The sequence below is a fragment of the Trichoplax adhaerens genome, genomic scaffold, assembly GCF_000150275.1.
Source record: "Trichoplax adhaerens TRIADscaffold_7 genomic scaffold, whole genome shotgun sequence".
Classification (NCBI taxonomy): domain Eukaryota; kingdom Metazoa; phylum Placozoa; class Uniplacotomia; order Trichoplacea; family Trichoplacidae; genus Trichoplax; species Trichoplax adhaerens.
Window position 1 is genome coordinate 4,519,620 of NW_002060949.1, and position 19,171 is coordinate 4,538,790.

General features: G+C 30.1%; 2 protein-coding genes across 2 annotated transcripts; one reads left to right on the forward strand and one right to left on the reverse strand.

The window, feature by feature from the left end:
• Positions 1-5,208: 5,208 nt before the first annotated feature.
• TRIADDRAFT_27441 (uncharacterized protein) lies at positions 5,209-6,082 on the forward strand (the record flags this gene model as incomplete). Its single annotated transcript, XM_002114103.1, has 3 exons — positions 5,209-5,269; positions 5,491-5,654; positions 5,921-6,082. Coding segments are annotated over 3 exons (387 nt in total), but the record flags the coding sequence as incomplete, so codon positions are not given.
• Positions 6,083-10,345: 4,263 nt separating this feature from the next.
• On the reverse strand, positions 10,346-11,930 carry TRIADDRAFT_27346 (uncharacterized protein; the record flags this gene model as incomplete). Its single annotated transcript, XM_002114420.1, has 5 exons — positions 10,346-10,435; positions 10,522-10,558; positions 10,945-10,997; positions 11,560-11,642; positions 11,855-11,930. Coding segments are annotated over 5 exons (339 nt in total), but the record flags the coding sequence as incomplete, so codon positions are not given.
• Positions 11,931-19,171: the final 7,241 nt, after the last annotated feature.

The following is a 19,171-nucleotide window of genomic DNA, read 5'->3' on the forward strand; positions in this document are numbered from 1 at the left end:
CGAAATACCTGCTTATGTATTTGTACATTTGTATTCGTATGTATGTTTAGTTATTAGATCGGTTTAATTATGAATTTTTTTACTTATCGATTCTTCTCGATACCATTTTTCGACTTTTTAAACAATCCAGATTAGAGAAGATGTAAAAAGATGATAAAAATTTATTATTTCTATGTCATACAGATTTAAATTAAAAGCACCGTATGAGAAAGTAAACAATGCTGACGATATTAGGCCAAGAATACGTATACAAATGTTATGCGCCTAGACATTGACAAACAATTTCATTGTCTATCTTTCACTCTCTTACATGGTAGTAGAGATACTGCAGACACTGACATTAATCAAATCGTATATAAAGCAATACCAAAAAAGAATTGCTTTTAGCATTCAGATTCAGATTTGTGTATATAATATGGGATAATGCACTATACATATACTTTTAAAGCACAACTAATATTGCATTATACTACAGTATATATAGGCGGTTTATCGAAACTGTGTACAGTACGTAGTATACAGCACTGTAGCATGAACTACAGTACAGTTGATGAATATTAAAAAAATAAACGAAAATGTGTTGCCAAGGCAATCGAAAATACCAATACAATAACACTCCATATCTTCGATTTTAGTAGGGAAAGGAGTGCTTTACAATATTCTCTTGTAATCATTTTTATTGTATTTCAAGTACAGTATAGGAGAAAAAGGTCTACAGAATTTTTCTTACTTTTTCTCTCTCGATCGTCGCTTTATAGTATTATCTATCAGTTTATTAGTGACATATTTTATGATCGGCTAACTTACTAGTTGTTGAATTAAATTGGAGGTTATGGATATCAACAAATTTTATTTTTTTATTATCTCCCATTTCATCCATCATCAAGATAGAAACTGATTAAAAAATATACCAAGTCCTCACTGACCTTTTTATCTTGGCATGGTCCTAAGTCATTCAACCATTTCGTTTGACAACGGTAAAAATTTTTTGCAATATTATCTTAAACACTACCAATACTGTAACTAAGTAGGTAAAATTAGGCCACCACATTGAATATTTTTCGAAACCGTAAAGAAGTTTATCCCATTTTTGGAAATTCTTGAGTTTTTTGTGCTAGATTTTGGTATATTGTTCTTGTAGTGTGCCTTTTGTCAAATTTTATTTTATACGTGTTTTTTTTCCTTTTAGCTATTTTCTTTAAAAAAAATTTGATGATAAGAAAAACAAAAAATTAACGTCGATACGACCAAGGCAAATATAAATTCATTTTCTGCCATGTAAAAGGAGCAGAAAGTGTATGCTTTGCATCCCTTAGTCCTGTTAAATTTTATATATTTTTACATTACAATCCTACGGCTATGATTTTACTTTAGCTGGCTTTTTCTTTCGTTTCTAACACATAAATACTGCTATTTATTCATTTCGCCTTATCCTTGCTGCAATTATTAGAATAGTTCTTTACGATCACGAATGAAATTCGTTCAATTTTACTAGAATTTCAGAAATGTGCTATACGTATTCTATTTTTCTCTTTCATCATTACTCCTTACAGCTATTTCTTACTGTATTGCTATTCATATTTGACATCATTTTTCGTTATTGTTGTGCAGTCTAGGATAGTAGCAAAAGTATTTTAATTTTTTATTAGATAAAGATCTCAAGAAACATTTTATATTCCATTAATATCTTTAAGCGTATTTCAATCGATATCGATCTAAAAACGATGACGATAATCGACAATCATAACGATGATAATTTACTATTCGTGATTAATTTCTTTATTATCCATAAATTTAATGTTTAGCGTTAACTTTTACTAACTTATATATTCTCTTAATCCTTGTTAAAAAAAAGAAAAAATAACGGCACAATTAAGTCTATTAATGATAAAAAACAATGACGTTTTTAAATTATCAAATTAGATAACACGAATATTATTTTTTGACATTAATGTTCGATCGGTTTAAAAGGAAAGATATTCATATGAGATTCAACCGAATCGAAAGGACTGTTTAATATTTATACGGACAATTATTGAATCACCTAAATAAGAAATATTTGCCTGCATTGCCAATGTATTGTTAGTCATTTTTCAGTAATTATCATGTTTTTTTATGTCAATTCGACTTATTACCGCTTGTCTTATTACTTTACGTATTTATGTAGAATTTATAACAAAAAACAGGCACGTTAATATTTTAAGATATTGCTATTGACTTAGATAAAAATGTTACGTATAGATGAGTATTCCCTCTGTAAGGAAAAGGGCAGTTATTTATGTGTGTATATGTAATATATATCAAAATTTCTTGATATTCCGCTGAAAAAGAATTGCGGATAATATTATTAATTTCGGCTATGAACGTATTAACATTGATTATATAGTTAACTTAGCCAGTCGTAGACTTAACAACACAATCATAATTGACATTTTTTTACATCTTGTTTTATCATGATCTTCCTCACAACAAGTTAAATAGAACATTGATGTTATTATAAAAAAATTAATCTTAAGGAAAGTGGGTGTAATAGCACTTCGAATCAGACATTTCGTCATAATTTTTGACTGATTTATGAAATGCAGTACCTGTAATTGTAATTTTCTTGATATCGTAAATTAAGTTATATCGATTAGACATTCAGTTCTGTGCTGTAGTAGAGAATTAATAGAGCTAATTTCGAATTTGTGATGGTAAGTTATACGATAAATGAATAAAACTTAAGGTGATTTTCTTTTAAGATATGATATGTACCGTGCTGTAGCTCATAAGTATTTCAATCAAAAATTAAATAGGCATGTTTAAATGTCACGTAAAAATTTTATTTCTTATGCTGTTATGATTTAAAAGATCTGTAGCTCTATATTGCGATATTAACGTTCGCTTATTATTCATTTAAATTAAGCTTTCTTGTTCTTGAATAAGCTTACGATGTAAAATTTTTAAATTTTATTATAAGTTCCTTTAGGAGATTGACTAATCGTTAAACTTTATTTTTTATCCTTATGTGATCCAACTTTGTCGGCGTTGCTTATGGATTGGCATAAAATAGTAAATTATCTCCTACTTCATTTTACTATGTCAGTTGTTACTGCACCGGGTGGAGATGGGCATAATAGCCCGAAAGTGAAACGATGCAATAATTTTTTATGCTGCTGTGTAGTGTAAGTAATCAATATTTATATGAAATCATATAATCTTACAAATTATCATTTCAGCGGTTGTACTCTTTGTATAGAACTTCTGTGAATTATCATGCTAGATTAGCCTTGATTATCATGTCGGAATAGATTAGATTTTAAACAAACAATTTCAGAAAGACAGTTTTCTTAAAAGTAGAAGCAAGTAAAATATGCATTACGCTGTGACAAATATAGAGATGACACTTTGCAATTCAGTACGATTTTGTTTTATAGCACAACGCGTAAGCTCTTAGAACTCCAACAAAAATTTTAATATTAACTTCCTTTCTTTTAACTTTCCATTGCTGTCTTTTTATAGGACTAGTAGAGTAGCAATTGCATTTGCATGATGGTATAATTAAAATGATCTTTCTAACCAAAAAATTTTATCTATAACTGAATTAATGATATAACAACATTACATTCCCAAAGTCCTTTTTATCTATTCTTATGATGAAGTTTACTTTCTTAAAATCAACTTTTGGTATCTAATAGGTATATAATTTGAAATTTATATGAGATTGCCATATAGCTTACGAAAGGAGTCAATTAGTTATTATATAAGATAATCTAGTAGGCTATGATAGATAAATAGAGAATGATAGTATTAAGATTAGATAGCAGCTTTACTGTATGAATAGACAATATTTTAGATGTTATAATCGTAATTCTAATACTTGATTACTTTATAATATCAGATTCTTAACTACTAGATGGGTAGAGATGAGATTACTTATCGATTTTTTCTAGGACGTTATAATGTATTCGATCGTATATATAATTATTGACAGAAAGGGCGATTGAATCACTTCTTTGACGATTCTGGAGCTATGTTCATACGCTACGTTATTATAAAAGTTTCTTAGTTCACTTTCTATTAAATATAGTTAAACCCTTTCGTTGTCCCATATCTTTTAGAAAAGGCAAATTATACAAGCTTTTATATTTTTATTCGAACTTCCAGCCGTTACCAAGGCAACCTGTCGTACATTTATCGATTTTCAAATCACAATATTAATTGATGCTACATTATGATGTGATATCTGTTAATTACTATAAAACTTATATTTAATTTTCTTGCCTATTTAGTACTCATAACTATAAAATGTAGTTGTTATAAATAGTTAACGTTACCCTATTTTGCCGTCTATGCACAATAAAATTTAATACAAGCAATTTACATAACTAATTCATAGTTAACAATAAAAGACACCTATCTTTTAGTAGGGATTGTAGTGTATGAGTTTACTCGTGTTACTTCAGATTACTCCCCTGCCAGTTATATTTTCGTATCTATTGCTAAATTAATTACCATGTCGTTTAATTATTGCTTTTAAAATCTATCATTCTGACATTCATGTACGTACTAACGAAGTACTTTTATATTTCATTAGTGATACATATCAAGTAATGTATTGAATACTTCGATTAGATATTTGCTCTAATAAGATGAAGGATAGTAGGATACATACCAATTAAAAAAATCTCTATTCAGCTAGCAATTACAATATATGTGCAACAATATTAGACTTATCGTCAGTCTTAAAATACTTCATGTATTAGTAATAGTAACGATTATTTAACAGGATTCATTGTAATTAATAGTAAATAAATTTTACTTCATAGATCTTGTTACTTTTGACTTATAAAATATTTAAATTGTTTTCTTTACGGATGTTTTGATAGCTCTGATGATCCTACTCCCACACCACCTTCTCCAATTCCAGAAGTACCTAGGTAAAGAATGTTTATTTGCTGCGTGTGTATCATATATTACAAATATATTATAGATTTGGCTAACCCTGCAATCAATATTTCAGTTAATATGGGGTGGCATAAAGTAAAGAGTTAGAGCTTTTGATAAGATTCTCAAAATATATAGTAATGTTGAATGGACGTGAATGGTCACCGTTGATTAGAGTAGAAGTGCTAGAATCACCAAATTTCATATAATTGAGAATATTTCACCGCTAGTACTTGTTACTAGCAACAGTAATGACTCTTTTCAAATCTTGTTATTATCAGACCTACTCCTCTTGACGTAGAAAGCTGGAAAATATCATTTGATAGGTTGTTACATTGTGCAGGTAAGACAATGATAAGCATTAAGTGAATCTGTTATTTAGAAGTACTTTATGATATTTTTGCTCACAATCGATTAAAATGTACTAAAGAAAATGTCCTTTTCAAAATTTCTAATTCTACCATTAATTTGATAGCATCAGGCAGTTTATCTACTTTTACCACAAATATGTCAAATAAGATCAAGTTAATAATAAAAATGTATTATCGTTCTTTTTTCATACAGCTGGAATAAAGCATTTTCAAGAATTTTTAAAATCTGAATATAGTGAAGAAAATCTGTTGTTTTGGCTGGCCTGTGAAGATCTTAAAGAGGCATCAGAAAATGATATACACTATAAGACTAAAATAATTTATGATAAATTTATTTCAACATCTTCACCAAGCGAGGTAAATTGAGTGTACTTGTACTAATTATTTCTCAATTTATTTAGTGAGATACGATTAAGATGAGCTTTAGGATTTTTTTGATTAAAACTACACTTGTATTTTACCTCAATTTAATATAACCATTGATATAAATGCACGTACTCTTAGTTCACTACCCAAGAGATTGCATAATGATTTATAGCTTGCTAGAGCATATATTGAAGTTAGACATATTGACCTAATAAGTAGAGGCATTCAATCTTATTTCATTATTTGGTGCGATATAGGTAAGCTTAGATGGTCGTATGAGAGATGAAGTAATTAAGAATTTAATAGAGCCTGACAAGAATATCTATGATGAAGCACAGAGACATGTATATATGCTAATGAGATACGATTGCTATCCAAGATTTATGAAGTACATTACTCAAAAATTCATCAAAGCATAAATACAATAACTCTAATTAAAATTTTCCAAAGATTGACGAAGGTAACCTATGCTCACCAGATTTACAAGCGATTAACAAATTTTTAAGATAATATAGCAATCCAGAAGGACAATAACAAGGATAATAATAATAAGAAATTACTATACCGAATAAAAGCGATGCTAAATATCCCGTTGCTGTTGAGTGTTATGAAAATTATATCCGGCTTTTTATCACGGTCTATCATTTTAGTTATTAAATCAAGGAAGAAATCTGCGTTTATAGAAGAAAATTAAGTTCTATGCGTAATATGATTAAGTTAACTTAATTATTCAGTTTTTGCACCTAGTTTAATTTAATAGCTGTTGATCCAAAATAGTATATATATACATATATATGTACATATTGAAAGTATGAAATAACAAGCTTGCACTAAAGTCTTCGAATTACGGTGATTGTATCAAGCAGCAATTATATTATTGAGATGCGATGAATGATTTTGAATTTAGTAGTTTGATTCTATTGATAAAACCTATCTCATTTCTTATTCTAAATCGCGTAATTTAAACGTTATTCTTAGTTATAATAGTACCGCACTGCGTAAACTTGGTTAATAATATGTTGTAAGAGCGTTCGCTTTCTAAAGGGCGATCATAAAGGTCTTTCATTTGTATTTTTATCACTTATTACTTGCTCATAATAACGAATCTTACAGATCTTCTACTAAATGTAATATAACTAAAATTATCTGGTTATGATCCACGAGCGCCAGTATGTGCTTATGTGCGCGTATATTGGTTATCTATAGACTTAATGTTTTATGCGCGTTATGTGATAGTCTTTTAAGTTTATGGTGTTATCTATGAAGATTTGTACAGTACGATTAGATGAATGTGTTACTATTTTGCATTCTTCCAAAACACAGTATTTGCTTGATTCGTTTATAATGTACTGTATGGTTTGTGCTACTTTTAAAATTGCTGTATTATAATAATATCAGATAGTGTGATCATAACTAAAGAGTTAATCCGTAATAATAGTATGATATACAATATAATGAGAAATAGATATGTATTTACTGTACAAAAATCTCTGTAGATTTGTATTGCGATGTTATTACAAATGCGTACCGCATATGAATATATATGTATATATGTATAGATGATATATACGTTCTCTCTATATACAGTATAAACACATATACACTTATACATATTTATAATTATCGGTATCATTCAAATAAGATAGAGTTTCATGTTGTAGACAGCACCGAGGTTACAATTTACGTAAGAGTATGAACATGTTTTTATTATATCCTTAAAGATGTAATAATATTATCTAATAGTATAAAGAAAAGCTTTAGTGTACAGTATAAACATTCAATGGTTTGCGAATAACAAAGAAATATCAAACAGCAACAGTTTTAGTATATTAAAAAATTTTGACTTTCGATTAACTTATACTTGTATGCTATGACAAAAATGTTATGTTAGATCTTGGATACTGAAATTAATGATATAATACTATCCAACTATTTGAATTATAATTTACACAGTTCATGTGCTATATAGAAGAAAAGAAATTAACCTGTTTTTTGTTTTTGTTTGATTACTTGCTCACATCACCTGTTATTGTGTGTTTACATGCATAAGTATGCGCCGTATATTACATGTAAAATATGCGTACATATATATATATATATATATAGATATAGGAATTGTAAGATTCAAGTAATAATATTACAACCACATCAACTAATATTTGAATGACTCACTTTGAGTACATTGTTGTACCACCTAATTTTGTTGTCGTTGTCTTTTAAACTATATTCTTTGTTCCCCTCGCGCAAAAATCGGTTTTGAACTAATATTATAACACACAGACACACACACACTTACACATGTCACGCACGCATATACTTATAGAAACGTATATAAATTTGTTATATATATATATATGCATCACACAGATACACATACATGAACAAATTCAAACATAAACGTTCAGTTAGTTGATGTATGGTGGTTTTATTTAATTTTTGCACACTTGATTAAAAAGATGAGCACCATTGTTTAATTGATTTTACGGATTATAGGCGTACGTGTATTGAAATAGAATTAGATTTAAGAAATGAATGGAAAGTAAACCTGATACAGCATGATGCAGTCTTAAGCATTGCAATATAGAATAATATTCGCCTAAATACTATTATACGCGTACGTACAATCAATAAAATAAAATATTTGTTTTAAGAAGATGATATGAGCATCAAGGTCTATTATAATATCTCGTCACAAAGCATAGTTACAGTACTGTAGATAACGTATTACTTAAATTGTACGTTTTAAAGCCTAAATCACTTAAATTTCTTATTAAATATTGGTAAATTTGAATTATAAGAGTACAAGAATCTTAAAGTTTGTATGAATTTTACTTTTAAATTGGGTTATACTTAGCAAAATGAAATGATTCTTCTATAGCTAAATCTGTTACTACAAAATTAAAATTTTAATCGCCAATACACGTGTCGTTATGACGATATATATATTAGGTAGAAAAATTTGACAATTGAAAGGTGAGGTGAATGATCTAATTGCATAAAAGGTACATTCAGACGGTGAATTTTTTTCAGGACTACCACAACGACTCCAGTCAAATCCAGTATTTTTGTCTTCGTCAAGGACATGCGCTAAACGTGAAACAGTGTAGTAGACCTTTAATGCATGTGTATGTATGTGGTAAGTTTAGCGTAGTACTTGAAACAATGTTTAGCTTTTCTTACGAAGCCTAAATAGTAAAACTTTAGGAATTGTATTTCAACTTACTTATCGATAAAAATGTTCAGTCTACGATTTACGAAGACTTAAAAATCAATCTTTTATCCAATTAATCTAAGACTCTTTGTCCTGACCTCACATGGTTAACTAATAATAATATACAAGTAGAATCCACCAGAAATATTGTAATATTATAATTTATTTCACATAAAGTCGATATAGTACTATTAATTAAATATAAGTAATAATTGCTCAATCACATTATAATTCTAGTAGGTCTATTATAACATGTGCTAAAGTGTAGGTTCTTTCAGAGAAATTATAAACTGGTTAAAAGTTATTCTAAGTTGATAGATTCCAGGTTTGTCACTTGACTAGTCATCGCACCTGTAAATTTGTGTTACATGTACCTAAACACGTACTTGGAAATGCTAACGAAATTTCGTAATTTTAACATAAATAAGATATAGCAATTTATGTAGTTAGTTTTTATTCAAATTTTAAAAGGCAAAGAGCCTTGTTCTATATCTAATACAATTTTAGTTACTTAATGATATCAGATCATTCGAGAACGTAACAAGTGATGAAATTACTTAGTACGGTCAGTGCAATCAAAATTTCACGATAACTATTCGATAAATCTGATTCGAGCTACCAGGACTACAAATAAAATAATCCATAACGGTGGAATGCTTCCATTTATCTCATTACATCATATTCTGCTGTAGATACGGTATACAGTACGATCAAACAATATTTTAAAAGTTAGCATAGAACGTCAAGCAATGAAATCAATGCTACAACGAATGAAAGTCTTACTTGTATCTAAATGTATAATAATGTTCATAAGTATTAGTATAATTTAGTAAAAGCGGCCGAAAAGTCATAAAATGAAGGCTTTTAGCAATTTATGCAGGAAACAAACCCAGCATTATAATAATTCGTGACTGTAAATTACGATCATTCTACAATTTAGGAAAGATGTTATATTAAATTATTATAACATTTGTTCTACATACATATATATATAAGGTCTACGGTAGATTTTATGCTATAAATAATTTTTCTTTTAAGGTATAGCTATCAGCCGAAACGTTACATTTATCATTAAACATTTCAGCTACAGATATACTACAAAACCAATCGCTAAAAACCGCATATTAAAGTTGTACAGTATCGTCAAAAGTAATACATAGTGTGACATTTAGAATACTTGACTACCAGATTTAATGAGTAATACGTTATAAAATAAGAAAATGCCAAACTTGCTAGTAATTAAGATGAATATAATTCAAAATGCATCTCGTAGGTCATAATATGAAATTTACGTAATGATCGTACAGAATTTGAATTTATCTCAAAATTTTTGAAAAAACTTTCTCCAGTAGTGTCATTTAGGAAAAACTAATAGAAAATATTAATTCAGTCATTGGACGTACAGTATTTTATAATAATCCATAAGCAAGTTCGCTACAGTATTAAAATCTCATAGTAGCACGGTATAAATTCAAATATCTACAATTACGTAACATTCATGCTTATTAATCGAATCAAAAATTTGCATGTTTGAGTAAGTAATGGCTTTAACTTCTGTTCCCTTAAATTAATAGGAATGCAGATATGAACTAAATTTAGTAATATCGACAACAACTATATGGAAGAATCTCAAATGTAAAGTAATACCTGAGGGTGCCTCGATAAGTCGAATATTTCTCCAACTCTAGAATGAATAAGAACAAATGTATTCGTTTATAATTTTATCCAATCGGTACATGTTACGTAAAATTTAGTAAATAGTAAGGTAATAATCTTTATTTGCATTTTATTCCAACAATTTAATATCAAAATATATGGTAATTTAGAATAGAGGACAATAATAGTAGTAGCAGCAATGGCTAGCATAGTAATCCAAGCCTATCAACTACGATTGTGAATTTTGCTAACATTCATATCTATTGCGTCACGCAAATGACGTAATATACTACCGTAGATATATGTAAAAATACGAGAAGGCTGATATAAAATCACATAGACTCAAATAAAAATGCGCAATATGTGCGCGTTACTACATATGACACCAAATAACAATCATATTCTAAAATTTACCCTTCAGCCGTAATTCTAAAATTTTCTTTATCAAATTTCAATATCTTGACATTCTATAAATACAGCATTTTAATAGATAGATCGTTACTAAAGCCAATTCAAGAAAATCAAGTGAATTTACATTATCCATAAATTTCTAAAATTTACAGGAAATTCCGACGGCATTAACATATTAAGTAGCATTATGAAGTCATTATATATTGTCGTATTGTCTCATTAATCATTTAAAGATTATTAATAGAATTGCATCATTAATAAATTAAAAATTTTTTATCTTGAAGACTATTGATATTCTTTCAATGAATATGAACTAGACAAAAAAGACATACTATAATGATCAGATGGAGTAGTTATATAGTGCATATCATTAGTGAAGTAAGATGCTAAACTATCAGTGCATATTCTGTGAAAGATATTAAACTTTAAGCTCTTCATTAGAGTATTATCAGTTTATAGAATCGAAAATGCATGCTATTGGATACGAAACATAATAGTACACATAAAATTCGCACACTACAACTTTTAAAGAATTATATCGTATAGATGCTGTATTTGCTAATTTAGGAATAAAATTTTAGTTATTTGCATTGGAAAATAATAATGATCTACTTATACCTTTGCAATAAAGAATGGTTCAGCGCTGAATAGAAAGAGAAATTCGTCCAGGAAATGATAAAGAAGCGATTCTAAGTCGTGGCCTTTGGAATAAAATGGTATTACCAGCAAGATACTGAGAATTGGGTAGATACTGTTCCAGTAGATTTAATTTCAAAAAAACTTTATAATTTTACTGCAGAACTACAATAAACTGACATCAAAGATACCGGAGAGACAATACCTAATGAACATCGACTTACGATATTATGTAATATAATTAGTAGACTAAACCATTGGATAGTAATTCACTTACCTTCAGCTTCAATTTGTTGAGTCTTGATTGGTTCAACGCATCGAAGGTCAGTGATGTAAGCTAACATCCCTAAAGCTGCCTATAAAGACAAGTAAGCTAGCAATTAGCTATAAACATATGAGCAAAATATTATTGCACTGCAGTTCCTTTTTAATCTAGCATTTAAAGTAGCGTGCACAAATCATGTTCTATTACAAAAAAAAAAATCTAATTTATTTGTAAGAAATACAGTAAATACTGGTTTGTTGCACCTACTTGTTCAAATGCTTCGGTTATATCGTCACCCCCTTAATGTAGTGTAGGATAGAGTCAAGGAATAATAGATTTCGCTTAAAGAAAATACATTATCGATATCTAGTCATACTGTGCATTGCTTATTACATAACATCACAGGTGGAATTTATGCTTACAAAGCGTAGCACGTACACATTGTTGATATTAGTAGCGTAGAATTTCTACGACCTAAACTGTCCATGATCTATAACTTTCAATATTGATATGCGATACCATTAAATCTGTTGTTAGTATAGAGATATGAATTATCAATTCAACAAGATTGAACTGCTATGTTTATAATAATGAATACTCTGTTGCCTATGTACCAAAAACTGTTATAATTTATAATACTGAAACGCTACGGTATGCTAAGGTACATTAGTGATTATAATCAAAAACTATCTCCAGTAAATTGTTGGATTAGACATGAAAAAATACGAGCACAAAGCAGAATCCGTATATAGATTGCAGTTATAGACAGAGTAATCAGTAATCAATGATATTGCATATGATAAATATAGCAATTGTTAGCTAGTAAAATGAATTAAAACTTTTACACCAACAGACATCTTTTGAGACTAAAATTTCCACACCTAATACCATCATTTTAAATTGTACTACTCGAAATATCTTACAAAATCCAACAAAATTAGATTATGTGCGTTCTTTTAAATGTGAAAAATTGGAAACGCAACTCGTATTGCATCATGTTAATGTAGTAATTCTAGAAATGAATAAATCGATTTTTGCTAATCCATACATTAGTTCACCAGTACATTTCTATTCTACTTGGAATCGAATGAGAATAAAAACAACTAAACATCTTTAACACCAAGAATAAATGAAGATTATAAATGTAGCCACTGCATCGTAAGACAATGATAACTTTAGATCAAAAGACTATTCAGATGTTACAATAATATCAACTGGATCATTAGCATCCGATAAAGAAAGAACTCTTTTATCATTAATAGCGATTATGCCATCTATCTATTATTTAATTTTCGCTGCCATATAGTAGATTGCTGTTAGCATAAATCAATTATCTTCAATAGCGTAAGTGATAAAAGTAATTTCCTCATCAAGTAGAAAGTATTACTTTGTAGTTGCGATATCACTAGTATAGTGATTAATGTAAGATACTAATTTCAGTAATGCAACACTGATATCAGAAAGATAGTATGACAACATTGATAATGAAAAACATCGATTAAAATTGAATTATCACTTGAATCATAGTTAAACAGTTGCACAACATCTTTTAACAAACATATTTCGGTTGATAACAAATGGTAAGGATACAGGAATGGATCCTATTAACATGAATAAAAAAGCGTAAAAAGTGTTCAATAAAAATATCGTTAGTGAATTGGTTATACATATTTGTGTACACGTTAAAATGTTAATTTTACAGCAATGCATTACTATGATATCAATCATTATAATATTTGTCAGTAGCTGGTTGTGGTCTTTTATAATTATTGATGATTTACTGTACAATGACCGGTTTCATTTTAAGCTCAAAAGCGGTATGAGTAAGAGTTTCTTGATAAATTTTCATCTTTTACCGTAATAATCATGACTACATTTATAAACTATTTCAATTGCAATACAAAGCCAACCTATCCTATCTATTATATCATGAATAGAATAGAGTAAATAGAAGCTATTGTTTTGACTGCTACATAGATAGTAACGTAAATAAATATAATGGCAGCATGGTGGTGTGAATACGTTAGAGGGCGGCCATCTTCAACTCATTACTCTTGCTGAAAGAAATAATGGATGATAAATGATACCATGATATTACCATCAGCGCTAAATGAGCATAATGTAGTATTATAAATTCAAAAGGAAGCTACTTAACATAATTGATCTTAGGTTTTTAAGGATAGCATGCCTGCCTTTAGCAATGTGCTCTATCATGCCGATCGATGTCGGCTTTGTCCATTGATCAAACAACATCTATTTTTAATATGCAATATGTTACAGTGTTTCGGGCAGGATAACAAAGAGCAAGGATACATATTTCTGTCAGTATGGTAACGTTTAATATTTTTAATTCCTTCGCGTACAGTAGTTTGTTATCGCCAAATAAAACCAGAAATAATGTCGATGATAAGATGTAGTACTATATATAGTATGTGCATATCTAAAAGATTACAATAACACTGTAAGAAAACAGCATTAAACTCATGGATTAGTAGAGTTGTAAAATTCATCAACTTTATCACATTAGTCCTGATATCGTAGTTATAATTAATGTACCACCGTACAAATCCATATTGTAACCCGTACAAATTCATATTGTAACATTCTATCAATATGGTTCTTAATTTTAAATGCAAAAAATATTTAAATTCATGCAATATGCAATACGCGTCAGTTGACAGGATACTCGAGCAGCTAGCTACCTTCTCTTCGCAACTTTGGATACAGTATACGCGTAAATTGAAAAAACATTGCAACTCTACGGTCGTACTGAACTTTTAGAACGTTGAACAGGATATAAAATTCTCATACTGTACAGCTCGAACGGCCAGGTGCTATCATGTTATAATTAACACAATTTGTACTGTATACAGTATACGACTCTTGGTAGCATTTACTCGGTGTTAATCAAGATATTATACAGTACATTACAGTACAATATAAAGAATAGTACCCCTATAACATACGAGTATATCCTGTATAATTATTTTTGGATATTACGAAGGTATGTGATTCTTTGCAAATTTGTAAACGGCGTAAGAGATTACTTTTTTCACTCAATAAAATGTACTACCATCTACTAATTTCTGCGAGAATAATAAAGAGTAACTTTACGTCTTGTTGTAAGGGTGATAAATCATTAAAATGGAACCCCAAATATTAGTACCAATGTTTAACTGTAAGGTGAGGTGATCTTTAAAGCGATTATACGTATACTCTATATACTGTACAGTAGGTGTATTTCCATTTAGGTTTTCCATTATTGCTTTACTGGTGTATTGCATCTGATACTATCATTTGTTAATTAAATAGCTGGCGTTTTACTATAGTATCAATAATATATTTATCGTGTTTAAAGCAATGAAAAATGTTTCAAAAGAAAAAAGAAGGATAGCAATTAGGTTCAAAGAAATACGAGAATTCTCACCATATCATGAATTCAACTGGCACTATGATTATTTATCCTGACAGGCTATAAATTTGATCCATTTTACAAACAGATTATTAACTTATAGCAACAATAACTTACTGAATATCTGCAGGATGCTCCAAGTCTGCATTGGGGTAATAACAGCGATAAAAATGATATGACAGGAAAAAAAATTCAAAAAGTCATTTTTAGTACGCTTCAAACATTAGAATAGCAATGTTACTACTACAGTATCGTATTTCTCCACAATTCCGTGCTAACAGTAAATGCACGGATCATAACGCGCTACTAGAACAATTTCATTTCTCCTTTTCATAAAGTTACCATGATAAACCATGAACGTTTTAGATAGCACTAATTAATGAATTTAATTCGTATGATTAAATTAATCATAATTCTACTTCAAGACAGTATGTAGTGAATACTGTACACTGAGTGTACAGTAATGATAACGACAAGTAATCTTTGGACTACTAAATACTTTTTATAAACGAGTTCTTAATTTAAGTTAGGATAGAAATCGTCCATACTATCTACGTAGTAGTTTCATTGCCAATTTCTCAAATGATACTCAATATGGTAGAATTCATCTAACGCTATAAAGATTTAACTGCTATCTGTCCATCTTGTACAGTACTGACATCATTAGCATGGTATGCTAACAATGATTTCTAGTACAGTACAATTATGATAGAATGATGCAAAATCCTTAACGACCATTTGCGGAAGGTTTTCGACGATCATTTTCACCTGTATGCAGTACAGTAGAGACCCTGAAATCTTTTATGCTACTGTACAGTTTTGTATCATTAATAAGTCGGTCATTTCAGTCATTTGCTTGCAGTCCGCCAATTTAACCAGGCACGAATTTACGGGATAATACCCATAGTGAACTATCCTTACTTTGTGTTCATCCTTTTCGTTACCGGTCGATTTACAGTAAATGCATGAAGGCTAGAGCTACTGTATTAGGACAGCTACTAAACACGATTACAATGTATTTTTGCAGTACTGAGCACCTCTTCTAAAACAACTAAGTACAGTATGCTGCATTCACTGTCTATGACAGTAGAAAATTTCACTGATCACTTATCACCTATCCAGTGAAATTTTTTCCACTGTTAATTCAGAAATTCACTGCAACGACTAGAGAAGGTTTCAAATGTTTTGACTACTATTACAGTCGTAATAAAACTAGACAGAAAGAAAGGATTCTAAGTCAAACGATACCTGATCTACTGTAAGTGAACAGAGCACAAAATTACAACTGGAAATTGTTCAAACTTACATTCATATTTGACGGCAGTTTTAGCAGATGCTACCTCGTCCATGTCTTGAAGTCCGAGCTCACTTGTCTTCCTTCTTAGCCTGAGACGCTTCTTGCTTGACTGGAAGTACTGATCGGTTCTCACCAGTACAGTACGTAGTAGGGTGACAGCTCAGTGCAGTCAAGTCGCGCGGATCACTATACAGATTGACGAAAGCAATCTTGATCGATCGCTACTGTACTGTACACTGTAACTACTGGTGTACAGTCTGTACGCTTTTTTTCTTGAATTTTTCTACTAACGAATGGATACTGTAGAAGAAACTTAACTGGTGTACAGTACAGTATAGTCTGTACTCTTTTTTTCTTGAATTTTTCTACTAACAAATGGATAGAAGAAACTTAACTGGTGTACACTGTACAGTATAGTAATTACTAATGTCAGTCTCTACAGTGTACAGTATGTACAGTACAGTACTACTGTACACTACTGTACTGTAGACTGTAGCACCTACGGTACTGTATTACATCATCGTATTCTGCCGCATGTGCGTACAGACGGTATACTGTAGTACTCGAAAGAGAACATCTTTTATCTGGTTGGTATTTATACAGTACAAGAAAATGTTTCAAACGCTATCAAATCAAATACTTATCACGTAGATCTTGTAGTGAATTCTCATAGAAAATGGATGGCATGGACAAAAAGTATTTCTTAGTTTCAGAGAGATAGTACTATTCAAACCAAACATTTCTTCTTGTTGCGTACCTAATTGCTATTTACTGTAAATCTCATTATAGTAGACAGTACCGTAATTGGTATTCACAACGGCCGACGCCAGAGTTGGCTAGTTTTCACTGAAAATAGAAAATATAGCAAACGTATCGAACGGTAGTCCAATACACAACTTTCAGTTAAATCTCTGAGAAAATGGATCACATTCACTGTAAATATCATTAGTTTGACAACTACTGTACCAGTTCATGAATGGAAGCGATTGATCTCCTATCTAAGTACTGTTTCGGGTATTAATTAATATTATTAATATCGAGATCGACTAAAAGGATGTGATAAATTGTAACTTAATTACTCTCACATGATCTACTTACTGTATCTATGAATTCTAGCCAAAGGATCCACCCAGATCGAAGCATCTTTATTCTATACAAAATTTATGGGTATACACTACAGTATAGTCCCTTGCCCAAGTTTGGTTCGCATACCGTATCATATTTTACAAACATAACGGCATTTACTTCCAACATTCTCCCCTTAAAATGTGACATGCGCTTGATTATTTTAATCTAATTTAATTCATACTACTATACGAGTATATTATTAAGGACTACTTCCTGACAAGTTTTACTAGTCTTACGTAAAGTACTTAATTTGAGTTTGCTTTTACAGATTACTACCCTAATCTATCGTAAGATCTTGTAAGAATATTATACGGCTGCTATTTTATTGCATAGGGCACACAAACCGTAAAAATACGCGTAAGTTCGTGCCACTTTCTGATTTGAGCAAAGGAATAAGTAAATTATTAAATTCCTAGTTTAAAGATAGAAGATTGTACTATTATAGTAACAACTCTAAATATGCAATAGCTATCTACTGTGCGATCATACGATATATCGTCCTGTCGCTTCGCTGACAGAGATATCACGTTTCATGTCAGCCTAATAATGTAGAATTCAGCGGTACAATGCCAAGTTCAGCGAAACGGTAATTAATAATGATGAAAATCCGCACGGTCATTATTATCACTACGGAACTTTATATTATTGCTGCTGAAATACAATATGCGAGAAGTATAAAATTATTTAATGTACTGTATATAATCGTATAATACTACAAATAGAATTTACATTTATGGCTGCATGCAGCAGGAATTAATTTCATTTTATTTTATTTATCAATCATTTGAAGACCGATAGAATCTTCATCCACAGATTGGACCCTATTTGCTAGTGTGCATTGCACGCCGAGCCATAATGTTCGTATAGCGTGTTTCCTCTACTCCCACTCGTCGAAGATAAATTTACTTCTTTTTTAGAATCTTTTAGTTAACTTTCACTTAGATTGACCTTATTTCTAGTTTCGTGAGCTATCTATTGGTTGGGAAACGTGCATTTGTCCCGTCTTGGCATTTATACCGTGACATATAGAACAGAATAACACAGAAACATACTGCACCTGAATAGTATGTGCGAGAAAACTAACTTGTCTTGTGAACTACCCACTTTTCTACTCTGTAAATTCTAAAATCTTATTGTAGCCATAGTTGAAGATTTTAAAATTGTTAGCAGCAAGGTTATATGCGATTTAGTAATTCTTGTGCCCAAACATTGAGTAGTCCATGCTAAATGGATAGAGAATGAACGCTATTTATATAGTATTTTTATAACATGGTCTAGTGTATGGGTTAGTGAACTTTCGTCATGCGATACAACTGTTCAATAACGTACATATATGTTTATTTTTTGCTAGTAATTTACAGTTAATGATCTATGGTTTAATCTATGGTATAATGGCATAGGCTGCAACAAGATGATCGAAAAATAAGTTAGTGCTGATCGTGAATAGAAAGCTAATAAATGTTTTAGTCAAAGTTCGAATAGTCTCGTATTA